Genomic DNA, 21,951 nt, shown 5'->3' on the forward strand with positions numbered 1-21,951 from the left:
CAGTGTGGAGATTCCTTAAAAAACTGGAAATAGAACTGCCATATGACCCAGCAATCCCACTGCTGAGCATACGCACTGAGGAAACCAGAATTGAATGAGACACATATACCCCAGTGTTCATCGCAGCACTGTTTATAATAGCCAGGACATGGAAGCAACCTAGATGTCCATCAGCAGATGAATGGATAAGAAAGCTGTGGTACATATACACAATAAAATATTACTCAGCTGTTACAAAGAATACATTTGAATCAGTTCTAATGAGGTGGATGAAACTGGAGCCTATTATAGAGAGAGAAGTAAGTCAGAAAGAAAAATACCAATACAGTATACTAATGCATATATATGGAATTTAGAAAGATGGTAACGATGACCCTATATGTGAGATAGCAGAAGAGACACAGATGTATTGAACAATCTTTTGGACTCTGTGGGAGAGGGCAAGGGCAGGATGATATGGGAGAATGGCACTGAAACATTTAAAATATCATATGTGAAATGAATCGCCAGTCCAGGTTTGATGCATGATACAGGGTGCTTGGGGCTGGTGCACTGGGATGACCCAGAGGGATGGGATGTGGAGGGAGGCAGGAGGGGGATTCAGGATGGGGAACACATGTATACTCATGGCGGATTCAAGTCAATGTATGGCAAAACCAATACAATATTGTAAAGTAAAATAAATAAATTAATTTAAAAATAAATATATAAAAGATTACTCTCTGGTTATACCATCCTATTAACAGCTAAAAGCTATACTATGTACTAATACTACAATAGTAAATATTAAAGCTATACTAATAAATATTTATAAAACCTTCAGAAATCTGAAGTAAATATGGCCTTATCATTTATATGAATATATCAATATTTTATAGGAGAAAAATATTTCTTGAACTAAATATTTTATTCCACTTTCATAAACCAAGTAATTACTTAAATATTTTTATAACAATTCATGAATTATAATTCAAAGTGTTTGTATATACTTTCATTCCACAATTGAATGAGGAGGCAACATAAAGAAAAAGTAATTATAATAATAAAACATTTCCTGGCCTTTGAAACATTTTGTGAAGTAAATTAATTTATGGAGAATTTTAATTTATTCATTCATCCAACAAACATACCTACTATGTGGAAGTACTGTTCTAGGCACTGAGTATGTAGTGAGTAAAACAAAGATCCATGCCTGCATGCAGCTGATATTTTAATGAGGTATCAGGACAAGAAGGGTGAGGCAAGTGAAGCACTCACCTCAGGTACAAAATTTAAAGTGGCACCAAAGCCTCAATCATCGAGGTAAATAATATTTAAAGATCTATTCAATGCAAACAATTCATGATGAACAAAATATTATAAATTTAAAGATAGAATGGTACTATTACAGCCTGAGTAGAAAAAAACAAATCAAACTGCTATATACAGGCTTTAAAAAAAATACATTTCTTAATGGCTAACTTTTTCCAGAACAACATATTTGAAAAAATATTGAAAATTTTGCAAGCCTGTATTAAAACTCAGGACATCACTTTAAGGTTAAACATTCTATTTATATAAAAACTCAACTTTATTGTAATTTTACTTTCCTGGCTTTAATGGAAGTAAACTCATCAATAATATTCTCATTAAAACTATTAACTATTTAAAAATACATTAAATAGCACAGGAAACTATACTGAATATGTAATAACTTATAAGGGAAAAGAATCTGAAAAAGAATATACATATACACACATGTATAACTGAATTGCTGTGCTGTGGCTTCCCTGATGACTCAGAGGGTAATGATCTGCCTGCAATGCAGGAGACCTAGGTTCCATCCCTGGGTTCAGAAGATCCCCTGGAGAAAGGAACAGCTAACCACTCCAGTATTCTGGTCTGGAGAATTCCATGGACTGTATAGTACATGGGGTTGAAAAGAGTTGGACACGGCTGAGTGACTTTCACTTTCATACCTAAAACTTACCTGTGGAGTGCTCAGTTGCTTAGTCGTGTCCAACTCTTTGGGACCCCATGGACTGTGTGGCCTGTCAGGGTTCTCTGTCCACAAAATTTCTCAGGCAAGAATACTGGAGTGATTTGCCATCTCCTACTCCAGGGTTTCTTCCTGACCCAGGGATCAAACCTGCATCTCTTGCACTGGCAGGCAGATTCTTTAACACTGAGCCACCTGGGAAGCCCATCTTAAACTTATACTATATTGTAAATCACTATGATTAAAAAAATTTTTTTAAATAAGTGAAAATAAAAATAACTATTCTATAATAAATAAATATGTAAAGTAAAAATACATTAAAAAATATACAGAGGGATATATATTTTGCCTTTTGCCTCTGGCTCCAAAATAGCTAGGCATAGAATTATTGGATCCTGTTTCTATTTAAAATGTTGATATCTTGTTCATCATTGGTTTTTCCATTAACTTTTCACTTTAGAAATCTTTTATTATTTATTTTAATTACTTAATTTTTTGGGTGCCTCTTTAAGTTTTGCACCAAAGACAACTGACTCCTTTGCCTCAGACTAGTCTCAGCTTTGTGAGGGACACAGACAATAAACATTAAGTATGAAACACTGATAAGTGATATAGAAAATTAGAAAGTGAACATCCCTGGTCAAAAAGAATAAGTAGAGCAGGGCAAAAAAAAAAAAAAAAAAAATAGGGAATATAAAAGAGGGAGTAATTTTCAGTTTTAAACGGAATAATCCAAATACACATCTAAGAAAACTAACAGTTCCTTAATGTCAACTGATATCTAGTCCATATTCAAATTTCCCCTATTGTCCAACTGTCCTTAGAATGTTCTTTCAATCTAGAATCCAATCAAGGATAACATATGCATTTGATTGTCATATATTTTTTATTTTAATTGAAATAATTTTGTGTTAGTTTCAGGTATACAGCAAAGTGATTCAGCTATTTTCTTTCAGATTAAATTCATCTCACACGCTAGCAAAGTAATGCTCAAAGTTCTCCAAGCCAGGCTTCAACAGTACATGAATCATGAACTTCCACATGTTCAAGCTGGATTTAGAAAAGGCAGAGGAACCAGAGATCAAATTGCCAACATCCGCTGGATCACTGAAAAAGTAAGAGAATTCCAGAAAAACTACTTCTGCTTTATTGACTATGCCAAAGCCTTTGACTGTGTGGATCACAACAAAGTGTGGACAATTCTGAAAGAGATTGGAATACCAGACCACCTGACCTGCCTCTTGAGAAATCTGTACGCAGGTCAAGAAGCAACAGTTAGAACTGAACATGGAACAACAGACTGGTTCCAAATCAAGAAAGGTGTATGGTCAAGGCTATATATTGTCACCCTGCTTATTTAACTTATATGCAGAGTACATCATGAGAAATGCTGGGCTGGATGAAGCACAAGCTGAAATCACAAGCTGGGAGAAATATTAATAACCTCAGATACATAGATGACACCACTCTGCCACTCTATGGCAGAAAGCAAAGAAGAACTAAAGAGCCTCTTGATGAAAGTGAAAGAGGAAAGTGAAAAAGTTGGCTTAAAACTCAACATTCAGAAAACAAAGATCATGGAATCTGGTCCCATCACTTCATGGCAAATAGATGGGAAAACAATGGAAGCAGTGGCAGACTTTATTTTTAGGGGCTTCAAAATCTCTGCAGATGGTGACGGCAGCCATGAAATTAAAAGACACTTGCTCCTTGGAAGAAAAGCTACAACCAAACTAGACAGCATATTAAAAAGCAGGGACATTACCAACAAGGGTCTGTCTAATCAAAGCTGAACTGCAGTGTTGGAGAAGACTCTTGAGAGTCCCTTGGACTGCAAGGAGATCCAACCAGTCCATCCTAAGGAAATCAGTCCTGAATATTCATTGGAAGGACTGATGTTGAAGATGAAACTCCAATATTTTGGCCACCTGATGTGAAGAGCTGACTCATTTAAAAAGACCCTGATGCTGGGAAAGATTGAAGGCAGGAGGAGAAGGGGACGACAGAGGATGAGATGGCTGGATGGCATCACTGACTCGATGGACGTGAGTCTGAGTGAACTCCAGGAGCTGGTGATAGACAGGGAGGCCTGGCGTGCTGCAGTCCATGGGGTCGCAAAGAGTTAGACACGACTGAGTGGCTGAACTCAACTGAGCGTCCAAGAAGTGAAGTTTGGTAAGGCATTAAGTATGACTCCAAGGTGTTTGGCCTCAGATATTAGAAAGATGGATTTGCCATAAACTGAAATGAGTAAGGTCACGGTTAGTACAGGTTTGGGTTGCAGGGAGAAGTACAGTTGTTTCAAACATGTTGAGTTTCTGTTGTCTATTGGTCATCCAAGTGGAGATTTCAAGTAGGCAGTTGACAACATCAGTCTGGAGTTTGGGAAAGAGGGTTGGGATGGGGATATAAATTTGTGAATATGTAGCATAATGTTGGTATTTAAAACTACTAGATTGGATAAAGATCACAATGAGTGCAAACAGAGAAGAGAACAAACAGCTCACTCCGAAATTCTCCAGTATCAAGAGATCAGGAAGAACAAAAACACCTAAAAGAGAAGACAGAACAGGGACTTCCTTGGTAGTCTAGTACTAAGACACTGTTCTACCAATGCAGGGGGCCCAGGTTCGATCTCTAGTCAGGGAAATAGATCCCATATGCTGCAACTGAAGATCCTGCATGCCTAAAGTACAGATCCCATGTGCTGCAACTAAGACTCGATGCAGCCAAATATATAAATATTTTTTAAAAGAAGACTGAGATTAAATATTGCTGTAAAGAGCAATATTGCATAGGAACCTGGAATGTTAGGTCCATGAATCAAGGCAAATTGGAAGTGGTTAAACAAAAGATGGCAAGAGTGAATGTCGACATTCTAGGAAACAGTGAACTCAAATGGACTGGAATGGGTGAATTTAACTCAGATGACCATTATATCTGCTACTGAGGGCAGGAATCCCTCAGAAGAAATGGAGTAGCCATCATGGTCAACAAAAGAGTCTGAAATGCAGTACTTGGATGCAATCTCAAAAACGACAGAATGATCTCTGTTTGTTTCCAAGGCAAACCATTCAATATCACAGTAATTCAAGTCTATGCCCCAACCAGTAACGCTGAAGAAGCTGAAGTTGAACGGTTCTATGAAGACCTACAAGACCTTTTAGAACTAACACCCAAAAAAGATGTCCTTTTCATTATAGGGGACTGGAATGCAAAAGTAGAAGTCAAGAAAAACCTGGAGTAACAGGCAAATTTGGCCTTGGAATACGGAATGAAGCAGGGCAAAGGCTAATAGAGTTTTGCCAAGAAAATGCACTGGTCATAGCAAGTAACCTCTTCCAACAACACAAGACTCTACACATGGACCTCACCAGATGGTCAACACCAAAATCAGATTGATTATATTCTTTGCAGCCAAAGATGGAGAAGCTCTATACAGTCAACAAAAACAAGACCAGGAGCTGACTGTGGCTCAGATCATGAACTCCTTATTGCCAAATTTAGACTTAAATTGAAAAAACTAGGGAAAACCACTAGACCATTCAGGTATGACCTAAATAAAATCCCTTATGATTATACAGCGGAAGTGAGAAATAGATTTAAGGGTCTAGATCTGATAGATAGAGTGCCTGATGAACTATGGACTGAGGTTTGTGACACTGTACAGGAGATAGGGATCAAGAGAATCCCCATGGAAAAGAAATTCAAAAAACCAAAATGGCTGTCTGGGGAGGCCTTACAAATAGCTGTGAAAAGAAGAGAAGCAAAAAGCAAAGGAGAAAAGGAAAGATATAAGCAACTGAATGCAGAGTTCCAAAGAATAGCAAGAAGAGATAAGAAAGCCTTTTTCAGCGATCAATGCAAAGAAATAGAGGAAAATAACAGAATGGGAAAGACTAGAGATCTCTTCAAGAAAATTAGAGATACCAAGGGAACATTTCATGCAAAGATGGGCTCGATAAAGGACAGAAATGGTATGGACCTAACAGAAACAGAAGATATTAAGAGGTGGCAAGAATACACAGAAGAACTGTACAAAAAAGATCTTCACGACCCAGATAATCACGATGGTGTGATCACTCACCTAGAGCCAGACATCCTGGAATGTGAAGTCAAGTGGGCCTTAGAAAGTATCACTACGAACAAAGCTAGTGGGGGTGATGGAATTCCAGTTGAGCTATTCCAAATCCTGAAAGATGATGCTGTGAAAGTCCTGCACTCAATATGCCAGCAAATTTGGAAAACTCAGCAGTGGCCACAGGACTGGAAAAGGTCAGTTTTCATTCCAATCCCAAAGAAAGGCAATGCCAAAGAATGCTCAAACTACCGCACAATTGCATTCATCTCACATGCTAGTAAAGTAATGCTCAAAATTCTCCAAGGCAGGCTTCAGCAACACATGAACTGTGAAATTCCTGATGTTCAAGCTGGTTTTAGAAAAGGCAGAGGAACCAGAGATCAAATTGTCAACATCTGCTGGATCATTGAAAAAGCAAGAGAGTTCCAGAAAAACATCTATTTCTGCTTTATTGACTACGCCAAAGCCTTTGACTGTGTGGATCACAATAAACTGTGGAAAATTCTGAAAGAGATGGGAATACCAGACCACCTGACCTGCCTCTTGAGAAATATGTATGCAGGTCAGGAAGCAACAGTTAGAACTGGACATGGAACAACAGACTGGTTCCAAATAGGAAAAGGAGTACGTCAAGGCTGTATATTGTCACTCTGCTTATTTAACTTATATGCAAAGTACATAATGAGAAATGCTGGACCGGAAGAAACACAAGCTGGAATCAAGATTGCCAGGACAAATATCAATAACCTCAGATATGCAGATGACACCACCCTTCTGGCAGAAAGTGAAGAGGAACTCAAAAGCCTCTTGATGAAAGTGAAAGTGGAGAGTGAAAAAGTTGGCTTAAAGCTCAACATTCAGAAAATGAAGATCATGGCATTCGGTCCCATCACTTCATGGGAAATAGATGGGGAAACAGTGGAAACAGTGTCAGAGTTTATTTTTTTGGGCCCCAAAATCACTGCAGATGGTGACTGCAGCCATGAAATTAAAAGATGCTTACTCCTTGGAAGGAAAGTTATGACTAACCTAGACAGCGTATTAAAAAGCAGAGACATTACTTTGCCAACAAAAGTCCGTCTAGTCAAGGCTATGGTTTTTCCTGTGGTCATGTATGGATGTGAGAGTTGGACTGTGAAGAAGGCTGAGCGCCAAAGAATTGATGCTTTTGAACTGTGGTACTGGAGAAGACTCCTTGAGAGTCCCTTGGACTGCAAGGAGATCCAATCAGTCCATTCTGAAAGAGATCAGCCCTGGGATTTCTTTGGAAGGAATGATGCTAAAGCTGAAACTCCAGTAATTTGGCCACCTCATGCGAAGAGTTGACTCATTGGAAAAGACTCTGATGCTGGGAGAGATTGGGGGCAGGAGGAAAAGGGGACGACAGAGGATGAGATGGCTGGATGGCATCACTGACTTGATGGACGTTGAGTCTGAGTGAACTCCGAGAGTTGGTGATGGAAAGGGAGGCCTGGCATGCTGCGATTCATGGGGTCGCAAAGAGTCGGACACGACTGAGCGACTGAACTGAACTGTACTGAGAATGAATAACAAGGAATTATGTCAAAGAAGAGAGTGATCAATGGTGTCAATTATTGTGCACATACAGATCAAGTGTATGTGAGATAAGAATTAAACAATAGCTTTAGCAATGTAAAGGCAAACAGGGCAGTCGGTTTTGGTGGAGTAGAGGAGTGAAAACTTGTTTGGAGTTAATTTAAAGAAAAAAATGGGAAGAAGGTATTGGGGTTTGAGGAGGTATGAAATAGTTGTCTAAAATAGTGGAACAGAGAATAAGTGGGAGGTAGTCTTGTTGCCTCCTAGCAAAAAGTTCCACTTGAGATTCATGCTCATTAAAGTGAGAATAGTCCTTATGCTGGTATATTTTTCTCCAGCCATGTGCCAGTGTAGGTATACATGAGGAAAAGATGAAGATTAACCAGGGTTTTTGTTTTATCAAGGAGTACATTGAAATGAGAGGGGGTAATGAGTCAAAATTATGTGCAAGAATGATCAAGAATGCTCCATGATATTTAAGACAGCCAGAGAGGGTATCCTGAGAAGAGAAACAAACAAACAAAAAAAGATTATAGGGTCAATGCACTGGAGGTACCAGTATAATTGGGGTCCTTAGAGATACAAGATCTGTAATCAAATAATGGGATACAGAAAATTGGGTTCACAGTGGAGTTAGTATCTAATACTTTATATAATCCATGTTTTTGCTTTATCAAAACTTTTAAAAACCAATGGTAGGTAAGTGTTTCTTATATTTTAGTACAAAAAGATTCTCTTACCTCTGATGAAGAAGGTTGACTTGGATTGAGGGACATATTCACCAATGTCTGAATAGGGTAATTATCAGTTGGAATTTTGTAGGGTTTTTAAAATTTTTTTCTTCATTTAGTATTTAATAAAGGTTATAACAGATTTTTGGTTTGGCTTGCTTAAGTTATAGCATTCCACTCATTTCTGGTCTTTGATTCGTTCAAAAAGTAAACAGAAAAACAAAAAGGCTTTAAATTTGAATAGAGTCAAAATGAAAACTTTGAATAGAGTCAAAATGAAAACTTAGATAAGTATGCAATCTTATAATAATTTAAAATGATACACTACTGATAAGTAGGGCTGGTAAATGCAAAGAAAATCATATATCCCATAAAACTAAGTGGTAAATTATTAATACAGTAGACTTGTGACTAGAACTCTTTTTACTAAATAATTCATTTCTCTCGGTCAAAAATTAAGGTTAAATATATATAGCTTTTTACATAAAGTAGAAATAACACTTTTGGAAGTAGAAGGACTAAAACTATAAAAATGGCTGCCGCGAAGAGTCGGACACTACTGAGAGACTTCACTTTCACTTTTCACTTTCATGCATTGGAGAAGGAAATGGAAACCCACTCCAGTATTCTTGCCTGCAGAATTCCAGGGACAGTGGAGCCTGGTGGGCTGCCGTCTATGGGGTCACACAGAGTCGGACACGACCGACATAAGTTAGCATCAGTAGCAGCAGCTGTTCAGTCCTCAGTCGTGTCTGACTCTTTGCAACCCCATGGACTGCAGCACAGTATGCTTCCATGTCCAACACCAACTCCCAGAGCTTTCTCAAACTCATGTCCATCGAGTCGGTGATGACATCTAACCATCTCGTCCTCTGTCATCCCCTTCTCCTCCTGCCGTCAATCTTTCCCAGTGTCAGGGTCTTTCTAATGAGTCAGTTCTTTGCATCAGGTGGCCAAAGTACTGGAGCTTCAGCTTCAGCATCCGTCCTTCCAATGAATGTTAGGACTGATTTCCTTGAGGATTGACTGGTTTGATCTCCTTTCAGTCCAAGGGAATCTCAAGAGTCTTCTCTAACACCACGGTTTAAAAGCATCAATTCTTTGGGCCTCAGCTTTCTTCATGGTCCAACTCTCACATCCATACATGACTACTAGAAAAACCAAAGCTTTGACTATATGGACCTTTGCTGGCAAAGTAATGTCTCTGCTTTTTAATATGCTGTCTAGATTTGTCATAGCTTTTCTTCCAAGGAGCAAGTGTCTTTTAATATCATGGCTGCAGTCACTATCTGCAATGATTTTGGAGCCCTCCAAAATAAAGTCTGTCACTATTTCCATTGTTTCCCCATCTATTTGCCATGAAGTGATGGGAGTGGATGCCATGATCTCAGTTTTTTTTTTTTTTTTAAAGCCAGATTTTTTCACCCTCCTCTTTCACTTTCATCAATAGGCTATTTAGTTCCTCTTCACTTTCTGCCATAAGGGTGGTGACAGTTGCATATCTGAGGTTATTAATATTTCTCAGGGCAATCTTGATTCCAGCTTTTGCTTCATCAAGCCCAGCATTTCGAATGATGTATTCTGCATATAGGGGCTTCCCTTGTGGCTCAGCTAGTAAAGAATCCGCCTGCAGTGCAGGAGACCTAGGTGTGATCCCTGGGTTGGGAAGATCCCCTGGAGAAGGAAAAGGCTACCCATTCCAGTACTCTGGCCTGGAGAATTCCATGAACTGCAAAGTCCTTGGGGTCACAAAGAGTCGGACACAACTGAGCAACTTTCACTTTCACTCTGCATATAAGTTAAATAAACAGGGTAGCAATATACAGCCTTGACGTATTCCTTTCCCAATGTGGAATCAGTCTGTTGTTCCATGTATGGTTCTAACTGTTGCTTCTTGACCTGCATACAGATTTCTCAGGAGGCAGGTAAGGTGGTCTGGTATTGTCATCTCTTTAAGAATTTCCCACACTTTGTTGTGACCCACACAGTCGAAGGCTTTGGTGTAGTCAATAAAGCATAAGTAGATGTTTTTCTGGAACTCTCTTGCTTTTTCAATGATCCAACGGATGTTGGCAATTTGATCTCTGGTTCCTCTGCCTTTTCTAAAACCAGCTTGAACATCTGGAATTTCACAGTTCACGTACTGTTGAAGCTTAGCTTGGAGCATTTAGCATTTTGAGCATTACTTTGCTAGTGTGTGAGATGAGTGCAACTGTGTGGTAGTTTGAACATTCTTTGGCATTGCCTTTCTTTGGAACTGGAATGAAACTGACCATTTCCAGTTCTGTGGCCACGGCTGAATTTTCCAAATTTGCTGGCATATTGAGGCAGCAGTTTCACAGTATCATCTTTTAGAATTTGAAATAACTCAGCTGGAATTCCATCACCTGCACTAACTTTGTTTGTAGTGATGCTTCCTAAGGTCCACTTAACGTCACATTCTAGGATGTCTGGCTCTCGGTGAGTGATCACACCACCATGGTTATCTGGGTCATTAAGATCTTTTTTGTATGGTCCTTCTCTGTATTGTTGCCACCTTTTCTTAGTACCTTCTGCTTCTGTTAGGTCCATACCGTTTATAGGTGTATGAGGCTTTCCCTGTGGCTCAGCAATAAAGAATCCACCTGCAATGCAGGAGACACAGGTTCAATTTCTGGGTTGGGAAGATCCCCTAAAGAAGGAAATGGAAACCCAGTACTCCAGTATTCTTGCCTGGGAAATCACATGGACAGAGGAGCCTGGCGGGTTACAGTCTATAGGCTTGCAAAAGAGTGGGACACAACTTAGTGACTAAACTATACACACACACACACACACACACACACACATGTGGAAATTTATCAGTTAAGAATTAATGGTAATAATTTATAATAAATACAGCACATGGGTATTCATTAACTAGTATGCCAATTGGGAGACTAGAACTTTCATTTTTAGTGGATGCATTAAAATTTTGATATTTTAATTCAGAACTAATTTTTGATTAATTGAACTCAACACAGAGCAATCAAGACCTGCTTTACTATTAATATTATCCTAAGGTAAACTGCCCTACTGTAATATCCTTTCTAAAGGAACAGCAAACAAGTCATGTGTTGAGCTACAATTTCCTGTCATTTCTGACTGGATCAACACTAAAGACAAATCTTGGCTGCCAGAGACAAAGTGACCTGATATGAAATGATGAACCCTTTAGGAATTAGAACTGGGAGAAGTGCTCAAGATTCAAGTATATAGTTAGTAGATACGGAAGCAAAAAGAATGTAGAAAGGGAAGTCCTGCAGTAGTATCATATTCATGAGGCAAGCCTATGTTATGAGAAAGCTGTAATTATTTGTAAAGCACAATAGAAAAAGATCAAGTCTAGAGACAATGACTAATTGAACTGGTAGTGAGATGCCAATGAAGAGATACATAGGTGATTCACGTTTATAGCTAAGCTCTAGAGAAGAGTCAAAATTTTTTTTGCCTTTGAGGTCCCTAACTTGTATCTGCTCCCAGTTTGGCCTATCAATGCAACAGTTCGTGTTTTTTGTTTTTTTTTTAAATTTCTATGGGATAACTGTCTCCACTACTCCACTACTCTATGTTGATCTTTACAATTATCTCTTTATTGCTTGAGGTAACTTGAGTAAATGTTTTCTATCAAAGGCTTCATTAGCTTCTTTAGGTATGCTTAGAATTTGCAGTTGATCTTAACCAAATTACATTTCACATAGTTAACTCCTAACATAGTCTCTGGGGTTTTCAAATTATTTACCTATTATTAATTAGCTAATGAACAAAATAATGTCAATCCAACTAAAAAAAAGACAGTGGATAACCAAATGATAATAGAATACTAATCTTTCATTTATTGCATCCTTTTGCTTTATGATCCCTCCCCACCCCCGCCAGGAATGGAAAATTTGCTTTATCTTACATATTGAATCCCATCAACAGGTTTTGGGTACACAACAGTGAATTACTGAAAAAGGATCCCAAGGTCACAATGGGCCTCAGTAGGAAAGAGTACCTAGTGAACTGTGGGTTTGACAGATTTCTTGGTTGTGCTTTCTTGTCACAATTATAAGGATTCTCTTGGTTTATCAAACTGTTTTTACAACAAGCCTGTCTTTAACTATCTGAAAAATAAACTTTTATGTCTGTAAGGTTGATAAGGTGTTTGAACTACTTTAAATTGTTGTGGAAATTCAAAGAACATGGCTTGCTCAGGAGAGATTGGTGACTCACAAGCTGCATTTATGGGTAATCACTTCAGATGGTAATGAACTTAAAATGAACTTTTTTTTTCCTTCTCTCCTATACTGAATTAAGTTCTTTATTAGACAGACGCTAGATAAAAACTAAGAAGAAAGGACTGGACGACATACTCCCTGAAATCCCTTCTGGCACTGACATTTCATGGTTCTTATGAGTTTAGAAAATATTAGTGTATTCATTGACGGACTATACCAGCAGAACAAGAAACTTCTGTCCTAAGTGCGTGGCATACGTTCCCATGGGTGAAACATGCAGTGGCTGAGCCTCCTTTGCTTAGTTCCATCCTACTATTTCTCCTGAAAGCTCCTCTGAAGGTCAATTTCAAGCATCAGGTAATAAGCTACAACTGAAACATAAAAGAGCAAACTTTCTCACAACAGAAAGTTTTTATTTCTTAAAGTAAAATAAACGTTTATCCACCAAATGAAATGGACGAGATAAATATAATTTCTGGTCAGCACCTTGGCTTCTTCACAATCGTTTCTAGAAAAATGAGAGGTAAGAGGCGCCAGAAGCCAAACCTTGTGAAGATCCCTTTTTCTCTGGCGAACCAGCGCCCTCGCTGCCCGCCGCCCGGCTCCTCTCAGTCGGTTACAGAGACCTCGCGCCCTCCTTCGGCCTCGGGGGTCTGTCGGTGGGAAGCCATCTGCGGAAGGGCCGCCCGTTGGACAAAAACGGGTCATTTAGGGACGCGTCCCTAAGGGGACAAGGTGGCAGCGACTCAAGCCCATACTTCTAGCTCCTACGCCTCAGTGAGGCTCTCCCTTCCCTTTCCTCCATCTCTGCCGCCAACTCCGCCAGGGACACTGGAACCGCCTCGTTGGCCCGCCACCATGACTGTTACAAAGTCTCTCAACAACTGACTTCCCTCACCAATCCTCTTCGGAGTCCCTAACGGGTCTCGCTGGATAACTACGATCTCTTTCCTTACCTCTCCCAACTCTGCTCTCGGGAGAGGGAGGACGCAGAGGAGGGGCGTCCGTTCCAGTCGGCGTCCCGTAGCTGCCGCGCCCACCGTCCGCTCCGCCCCTTCTAGCTCCCAACTCTCCCCTCACCCTCGGAGGCTCGCGCTCCCTTTCGGGTGTGGAGCCAAAACAGCGGGCGAAGGAGAGCGCGCATGCGCGTTGAGGGTGGAGCCGCTGGGTAGAGGACCGGAAACTTAAGAGACAAAGTTCCGAGCCTCAACCCCAGCCCCGCCGACTGGCCCAGCGGACCCATCGCAGACCTGCCGACGGCCCGCGGATCTGCCATCCTTTCGAGTGCGCCATGTCTGGTTCATCCAGCGTCGCGGCTATGAAAAAAGTGGTTCAACAGCTCCGGCTGGAGGCCGGGCTCAATCGGGTGAAGGTGAGCGGGGGCGGGTGGCCGAGGGGGAGGGGAAGGCGGGGAGGTGGCGGGTGGGATACTGCAGGCGAGCTGACGCGGCAGCCGCGACTCGCCCCTGGGAAGGACGCCGGCTCCGCGGCCGCGATCTCGGCCAGCTTTAGAGCAGTAGCGGCACGGGTCGGCGCTGTGGTTTGGGGGGCCGGTTAATGCACCCTTACGCCCCAAGACGGTTTAAGGAGGGCTGGCCCTGGGTTGAGCGGCCGCTTTCCGCATTCCGGCCCTCGTCCCTGTCTCTCTCCCTCGGCAGTGACTCCGCGGCAGGGCTCCCCAAGACCTGCGCCTCCGCCCGCGCCCTTCCCGGCCCTTGCGACCGTTTCCCCCGTTTCTTGGTCACCGGACGGAGTTTTATCCGCCTTTTGATTCAGAACAGAAGTATTTTTTCATGTCAGAACTTTCCCCAATCCACTCCCTTTAGTAGTCGAGTTTTACTTCCAGCTCCACTTATTCACCGAACACACACTTGAAAACGAATTCTTGCATAACTTTAATTGTAGGTTAAAGAAGCCTGTTTTGGAAACGTTTACAGTGTCTAAGATTACCACTGGTGCCCTGCGCAACCTCGGACAAAGCGTGCATTTCATATCTGTTTTGCACTTTGCTGTGATCTGACCTTGGGCATATCTCCTGGTCTGCATACTCGAAAAAGTAATTAGGGTGGACCAGTGTTATTTATTTTGGCGTCTGGTTAGTAGCATTGACCTTGTCCTGGGGTTTTTACTTTGGGGAAAAAGTCGTGTGTGTGTGTGTTGATATGACAAGCTGACGTTAAGTGCTATTCAAGTTTCTTGATTTTTTAAATCCTGCGTGGATTGGCTTCTTTCTGGTGCACTCAGTTTACATGTGAAACACTGTAATTAGAAAAGAAACAGGGAAGAATATAAACCATGCACTCTGTTGAAAGAAACAGCCAGTTTCCAAGATGATTTGATTCTTTACTCATCACACTAGTTTTTACTTCCCCCTGAAGTGTTTTGTGTTGTAAGACGCTCTCCCTTTACCTATTTCCTTATGTAGAAATGCCAGGAACCTAGTTTACCCAGTTGTGGTCATCGCTGGAGGGAAGGGAAATTCCCATCAGTCTTGGGATGGGATTCCCCTCCCTTCCTGTCCTTAAAGTGCTATAAACTCCATTGCTGTGTTGAATCCATTTCTCTAATTTCCAGATTCTTACCTCATCCCAGTGATTAATGGTGAGCCTTGCCTGGATTTAACTCTGAAATCATTGTTATTATTCAGGTGTGCCTTCATCTTAGGTTGGAGTGGCCCAAGAAAGGAAAAAAATGGGAAGGGCCGCAAAAAAAAGGCTTATTGAAAGCAGAAGTGTTAAGTAGGGGTATTTAGTTCCAGTCTCCAAAGAAAATGAGTGTACTCTGAGGGCTTTACCTTAAAAACCCTAGCCCCTGGAATAACTCTCCAGCGAGGTGCCTTCCTCCAGTACGAAAGGTTTTGGTTGGAATCATTAAAGCCATCACCAGGGTTTGGTTATAGAAATCTCAAGTCTAAATGCCAGGGCTGTGTGTAGCAAGGAGGAAAGCACCTCACCTTGGAGGAATTTAAATGAACTTTTTTTTGGACATGTTGCAAAATGTGGTGAGTTAGATTTCATTTTGTGCTTCTGTTTTACCCATGACTTTTATAGATGCTTTTGTAGTGACATTTTACTTTTGAATTAGCACGAGTTTATTTTTAAAAAGCCTTTGTTTGAGTAGTTGATAGAAATTATGACAAATGCTTGACAAACTTCCCCAGGTTGGTGACCATACACTTTGTTCCCAACCCAGGGCACTTTTTAGAGTGAAAGAGGGCACTGATAATTATGCCAGGATTATAGGGTTTCAACCTCTCTGATGGTTATTATTAGAGTGCCTTAGGACCTAGCAGTTTGTTTGAGTTTTAAGCCTTCGTCTCCACTCTCCCCATTGATTGGAATTCTCGCTGGTTATTTTCTCACTGCTGGTTCCTTGGCTGGATCTCTTGTCACTGAGATCTCAATTTAAATGTCACCTCCTTGAAAACACTTTGCCACAGGTCCTGATCTAACAAACTATTCTTTTTTTTTTTTCTGCAGATCATCTTCTCTCTCTTCATCTGAACTGTTAGCTCTGTAACAGGGACCTGGTTGTTCTTACATATTCTCAGGGCCTAGAATTATATTTGGCACATAGAGGTGATGAGAAGTTTTTAAGTTGGAGTCTGCCTACATTTTTGGCAGAAAATTAACAGATTCTTTATCATGTTTATGCTCAGTCATGTCCTTAGCGTAAACTCACAACCCTTTGTGACCCTATGGGCTACAGCCCACAAGACTCCTCTGTCCATGGGATTTTCCCAGCAAGAATACTGAGTGGGTTGCCATGCCCTTCTCCAGGGAATCTTTCCAGACTCAGGGATCAAACCCACATCTCTTATATATCTCCTGCATTGACATGCGGGTTCTTTACCGCTGAGCCACAGGGGAAGCGCAGTAGATTCTTCACTGCTGGTTAATGTGAATGAATTGAAACCATGTTTTAAGATAGTGAAAAATGATACCACCCTTCCCCCACTGGAGCTACACCCTTGAGGGAGAGCAGGGTGCCCATTTCTTGTAGTACTTGGAACCCTAAACTACTTACACAGTTGCTAAATAAATTCATCAAACTCTTTATCCTGGGCTGGTGTAGAAACCAAACATATAAGTAGATTCCAAGAAGAGTTTAGATTCATCTCATGGTGATGGATCTGTTTACCAGAAGCTGTCATCTGCAGAAATTCTTTGTATAGAGAGCCCTTGTGATGCCCTTAGCTCCCTTTCAGAGGCTAAATATTACCCAGCCAGATTGGACACCTGTTCTTATCCTTCTTGTGGATAGTTAAAACAGAATACAATAAATGATTGCCTTCCCCATCTTCCTAAACCACAATTCAAGAGTTAGGATACTATAAATGAGGCATCCTTTAGTCATTCATGTTATATATCTGAACTATTCAGTTTATTGTTTTGGTGTCCTGCACCACTCCTTAACAGAATATATACAAATAGTAGATGTTGAAGTTGGTATAAAGTTGTTTTAACTGTGAAACCACAGAAGTTCTGTAAGTCATGTTTGAATGGTTTTGTATATATATGAATTTATTAAGTCACATTTAAGGCAAACAGTTTCTTAAAGGCAGGCTGCTCAATAAAGTTCTTAAACTGAAGTTTGCTAATAATCAGCCTTTGAGTCACATGTCACTGAGCAGAAACTGTCATTGTCCAATTTTATAACATAGAACAGCTGATGGTATGCAATACCAAGACACTTACAGCATTTTCTCAGTATACTGCTTTCAAGACAGAGTGATAGTTTACTAGCATTTTAATTTATCTTTATCCTATAATATCCTGTGTACTGCTTTTAATAAAAAAAATTTTGAGTACCTTCATGGTTACACTAGAACATCCTGTTTATTAGTAAACTAGCAAGATGTGCTATGCTTTGCAGATAAAACGGAGTTGTACTGTTTGTGCTTGTTTTATTTACATGGAGTGTTTTGACTGTATATGACTGTATATCAAACATATGTGTATGTTGACAGTATATGACTGTTGATGAGCTTCCTGGTGGCTCAGTGGCAGAGAATCCACTTGCCAAGCAGGAGATGCAGGTTTGATCCCTGGGTCGGGAAGATCCCTTGGAGAAGGAAATGGCAACCCAGTCCAATATTCTTGCCTGCACATGGACAGAGGAGCCTGGTGGGCTACAGTTGATGGGGTCGCAAAAGTCAGACATGATTTAGACAGACACAATTTAGCCACCAAACAACAGTACGACTGTTGATCTTCAATTAGTGTATATATTTTTAAGTGTTTATTGGAAGATATTTTTATTAAAGATTTGAGAAACTTCAATTAAAACATTGTCATCACCTCCCACACTCTTCCCCCACTGCTTGTTATATACAGGTTTCCCAGGCAGCTGCAGATTTGAAACAGTTCTGTCTGCAGAATGCTCAACATGACCCTCTGCTGACTGGAGTATCTTCAAGTACAAATCCCTTCAGGCCCCAGAAAGTCTGTTCCTTTTTGTAGTAAGACGAATCTTGACAAGGTAAGTTTCCTTAAATTAAAACAACAAAATTAGTAGGGATAACTAGTCAGGTTTCTTTCTTTGTAGCACTTTATAAGTTGAGCAGGGTCTTAGCATACTTTTGTTTTGCACTTGGATTTTCCAGTCTTGTTTTGTGAAGATTGATGAAATTCGCTGATTTAGTAGTCATGAAGACTAGTTGTTTCTATTTTATCAGAGGGTTAAGTAGATAATTTAATAACCATAAGAGGATATAGGGGTTCCTAGAAAATTTCACTATTGTGATAAGCCATGTTACCCTTTATAGTATTGCCTGATGGTGTACTTTGGTGTTCCCAAATACTAATTTTTTTGTACCTAGGAAATATTAAGACATTTAAAGAAATCTACTGTGTTCATGGTGGTGACTTTTAAAATATTGTCATTGGATTTGGATTAATTATGATCTACTAGAATAGCATAGAAAAGAATTGAAGTAGTGAGTGCCAACAGAGGAGATAGCTGCATAAACTGACATAGTGTAAGCATTTGGAGTTGGAGACCAAAGGTTTTAACTTTATTCTTTTTAGGTAAAGATTACATGAGAGGGAAATGAAGTATATAAGTTTATGGTGGGAGACAGTGGGTTGGTTTTCAGAGGATTAAGAAAATAAAATTAGGGTGGGTTTAAAGCATACTTCTATATGTTAACCTGTACCTTGCAGAACAGATGCCAATGTGTCCAAAAATGTATAATGTTAACCCACAAGAGAGGTGGCCAGACAACATGATGTGTGGTTAATTGAAAATGGAATCTAACGGTACTGCCTTCATGAAGTCATAGGACTTTAGTCAGAGCATTTACTTGTTATAAAGACAACTCTGTATATGTTGCACACCCTCTGCAAATATTCTGACTCCTCACAATGCAGAAGCTGGTTCCTAAAATACCATGTTGCATAGTTGTGCCCTCCCTAATTAAATTTAGTAGACTTGGGAGTCGGAGAAGGCAATGGCACCCCACTCCAGTACTCTTGCCTGGAGAATCCCATGGACGGAGGAGCTTAGTAGGCTGCAGTCCATGGGGTCACGAAGAGTCGGACACGACTGAGCGACTTCACTTTCACTTTTCACTTTGATGCACTGGAGAAGGAAATGGCAACCCACTCCAGTGTTCTTGCCTGGAGAATCCCAGGGATGGGGGAGCCTGGTGGGCTGCTGTCTATGGGGTCGCACGAAGTCGGACACGACTGAAGCGACTTAGCAGCAGCAGCAGCAGCAGCAGCAGCAGCAGCAGCAGACTTGGGAGTGTCCAGGAAGTCTGTATAAGTAAAAACATGTCTCTAGTAAATACCGTGATTGGTTGAATTGGTTAAGGTTCCAAACACAGGGAAAAAAAAACACCTTTGAGTTTAAGGAAGTAATTCAACATTCAAGCACCTTCATATTTAATAGTTAAAAAGTTTTTTTGCTTCTGGCAATTTTGAGAAATTCCAAAATTGTTATGGTTCCTCTTGTATTTTCTTCATAAGTTTATTTTAATTTAAAATACTGGTAAGTGTGGCTTCTTAACTGGCTGTTCATAGTTTCATTTCATAGAATACAGATCAGTGCCTAATTAACTTGACTCTGGTTGGGATAAGAATCCTGATTTCAAAGTAAAATAATGGCTATTAATCCTGGCAGTATAATAAAACCCACAGGTTTATGAATATTATGATTTGAAGCACTTTTGGCTAGGAAAAGTATTTGGATGTAAAAGCATTCCTTCTCAAACTTGAATGTAGCTACAAATCACTGTGTTAAAATAGATTCTAAAACAATAGGTCTGGGATATTATACTGATGTTGGTGGTCCTTGGCACACTGAGTGGCATGGATGCAAAACATCTATATTTAAATCTGTATTTAAGTCTTCACACTGATAACTTTTAAAAATATATGTGTAATTTAAAGCATAGATATTTTAGCAACAAATAGTCCAAAGTATTAAAATAGAAGTTACCATGATTTGCACACCTAGAAATAACCACTGTTAACAGATGTTTCCTTTAAAGACAAAAAAAAAAAAAATCATTGAAAAGTGATTATAGTATGCAGTTTTGTTTTTTTTGAAGTTGAATTTTCTTGTTTCATTTAATAGTCTGTAAATTCCCTGGTGGTCTGGTGCTTAGGCTTTGGTGCTCTCATTTAATAGTTTTTGTAAATGAGATTTTTCTGTGGTTGTACCATAACTTAAATTATACTTCATCAAATATTGAGGTTTCCAAATTTGAGGCTACACTGAGGTGAACATCTTGGTACCTATAAATATACTCTACCCATTTCTTTAAAATAAACTTCTGGAAGTAAAGTTATTCAGTAAGAAATGACATTTAAAATTTAATAACCTTGAAAATATTGCCAAATTAAACTTTGCTCTTCCACCTGGAGCTTAAGAGTACTTCTGGCTGAGCCCCTGCCAAACAGATCTCAGATTGTTTGCTACTATTTCCTGCCTATCTCGGTTTTGTAATTTGCAAAACTTGAGGTTAAACATTTTCACCACTGATTCTGTTTATGCTTCTTATAAAACTTTTTGTAATGAAGTAACAGAAAATTTTAAATCAGTATAAAAAACCAATTATCTACTGTCTGAACTAAATGGTTTACCTTGTTAGTTCTAAGCTGTGCAGCTTATGGGATCTTAGTTCCTCAGCCAGGGAGTGAACCTGGTCCCTTGGTAGTGAAAGACCAGAGTCCTAACTATTGGACCACAAGGGAATTCCCAACCTTTAATGTTTATAAAGAAGTAAAAGATACTTTTTCTACCTTTCCATATAAATAACCTACTCTGGCATTGTTATGCCTGTGTATTTATTGTTTTATAGTTCTAAAACCCAGCTGTTATTTTTAAGGAATAATTATTAGTGCATTATTTTTGAGATTTGTGTTAATCCACAGATTGTTTAGTCATTTTAATTGTTGTATTCCATCATGTTTATAAACCTTAGTTTATTTATTCATTGTCCTATTGAGTTGCATTTAGGCTATTTGCAGTTCTTTGCTATTAAAACACTGCTGCTGCTGCTGCGTCGCTTCAATCATGTCCGACTGTGTGTGACCCCATAGACGGCAGCCCACCAGGTTCCTGTCCCTGGGATTCTCCAGGCAAAATACTGGAGTGGGTCGCCACTTCCTTCTCCTGCTATAGTCAATATCTGTGTGTATATTTTTCTTTGTGTATAGATTTATGTGGGTATATAGAAGTGACTGCATCTTGCTCTTTTCAGTTGTTGCTCATTTTCTAGAGGTATTCAGATATCTCCCATCGTAAGAGATTTTTATATTAACCTTTTTAAAAATTAGAATCCCCAGAGTGTTTTTTTTTTTTTGATGTATTGGTAAGTTACTCTTTAGGTCCTTTCATTCAGGCATGTTCTATCCGGTTTCTCATTTCCTATCCACTGCTCCGCCCTACCCCACCAAAAAAAACCAACTGGGATGTCTTTTTTTTTTTTAAGGAAAAAAAAAAAAAAAAACAGGCTCAGTTTAATTGAAAGCACTTTATAAGCTGACATTCAAATAAATACCCTAAAAGTGATGTACTGTAAGATGTACTGGTACTCATAAAAAAAGCTATTGTTCTTATGATACTTTACCCTAATTCCCTTTTTCCCTTTTTCCTTTTCAGGTTTTCCAAACCACGTTTCATAAACCAGTGAATATTCAAAGGAAAGCTAAATTTGAAGCCTGTACAAAAGCCTCTCTGTAACGTGCCATACTATACAAACTTCTACTTTTGTCAGTCCTTAATGTCTACCTCTCTGAATATTCATAATTTTCTGTTTCACAAGGGTAATTATTTTATATACACTGATGGCAACATACAATAAAATACTTAGTATAAAAGTTTTATGTATTAATTTGTTTTGAACACTTAAAAAAT

At 39.6% G+C, this 21,951-nt stretch overlaps 2 protein-coding genes and 1 long non-coding RNA gene across 3 annotated transcripts in view; 1 reads left to right on the forward strand and 2 right to left on the reverse strand.

The window, feature by feature from the left end:
- SPATA1 (spermatogenesis associated 1) overlaps nucleotides 1-8,443 on the reverse strand; it is a gene marked incomplete at its 5' end in the record, with an annotated part of 59,911 nt that extends 51,468 nt beyond the window's left edge. The window contains 1 exon segment of the mRNA XM_027538247.1: nucleotides 8,357-8,443. Coding sequence (XP_027394048.1) covers nucleotides 8,357-8,443 — 87 coding nt within the window.
- Nucleotides 8,444-12,977: 4,534 nt separating this feature from the next.
- LOC113889693 lies at nucleotides 12,978-13,633 on the reverse strand. The gene is made up of 2 exons (XR_003510322.1): nucleotides 13,542-13,633; nucleotides 12,978-13,256 (listed from the first exon to the last, which is right to left on the reverse strand). It is a non-coding gene; the product is annotated as an uncharacterized LOC113889693 (long non-coding RNA).
- A 45-nt stretch (nucleotides 13,634-13,678) lies between these two features.
- Nucleotides 13,679-21,917, forward strand: GNG5 (G protein subunit gamma 5). Its single transcript, XM_027536711.1, has 3 exons — nucleotides 13,679-13,957; nucleotides 17,922-18,066; nucleotides 21,697-21,917. The coding sequence occupies exons 1-2, from the start codon at nucleotides 13,877-13,879 to the stop codon at nucleotides 18,045-18,047; spliced, it is 207 nt and encodes a 68-aa protein (XP_027392512.1). The 5' UTR covers nucleotides 13,679-13,876; the 3' UTR covers nucleotides 18,048-18,066; nucleotides 21,697-21,917.
- Nucleotides 21,918-21,951: the final 34 nt, after the last annotated feature.

This window comes from Bos indicus x Bos taurus, chromosome 3 (assembly GCF_003369695.1).
Source record: "Bos indicus x Bos taurus breed Angus x Brahman F1 hybrid chromosome 3, Bos_hybrid_MaternalHap_v2.0, whole genome shotgun sequence".
Taxonomy (NCBI): Eukaryota; Metazoa; Chordata; class Mammalia; order Artiodactyla; family Bovidae; genus Bos; species Bos indicus x Bos taurus.

What these genes read in the sequence shown, in the direction of transcription:
- GNG5 (XM_027536711.1), top strand. Translation starts at nt 13,877, where the DNA reads ATGTCTGGTTCATCCAGCGTCGCGGCTATGAAAAAAGTGGTTCAACAG. An exon ending in CCGGGCTCAATCGGGTGAAG is followed by an intron (nt 13,958 to 17,921) that starts GTGAGCGGGGGC and finishes TGTTATATACAG; the next exon opens with GTTTCCCAGGCAGCTGCAGA.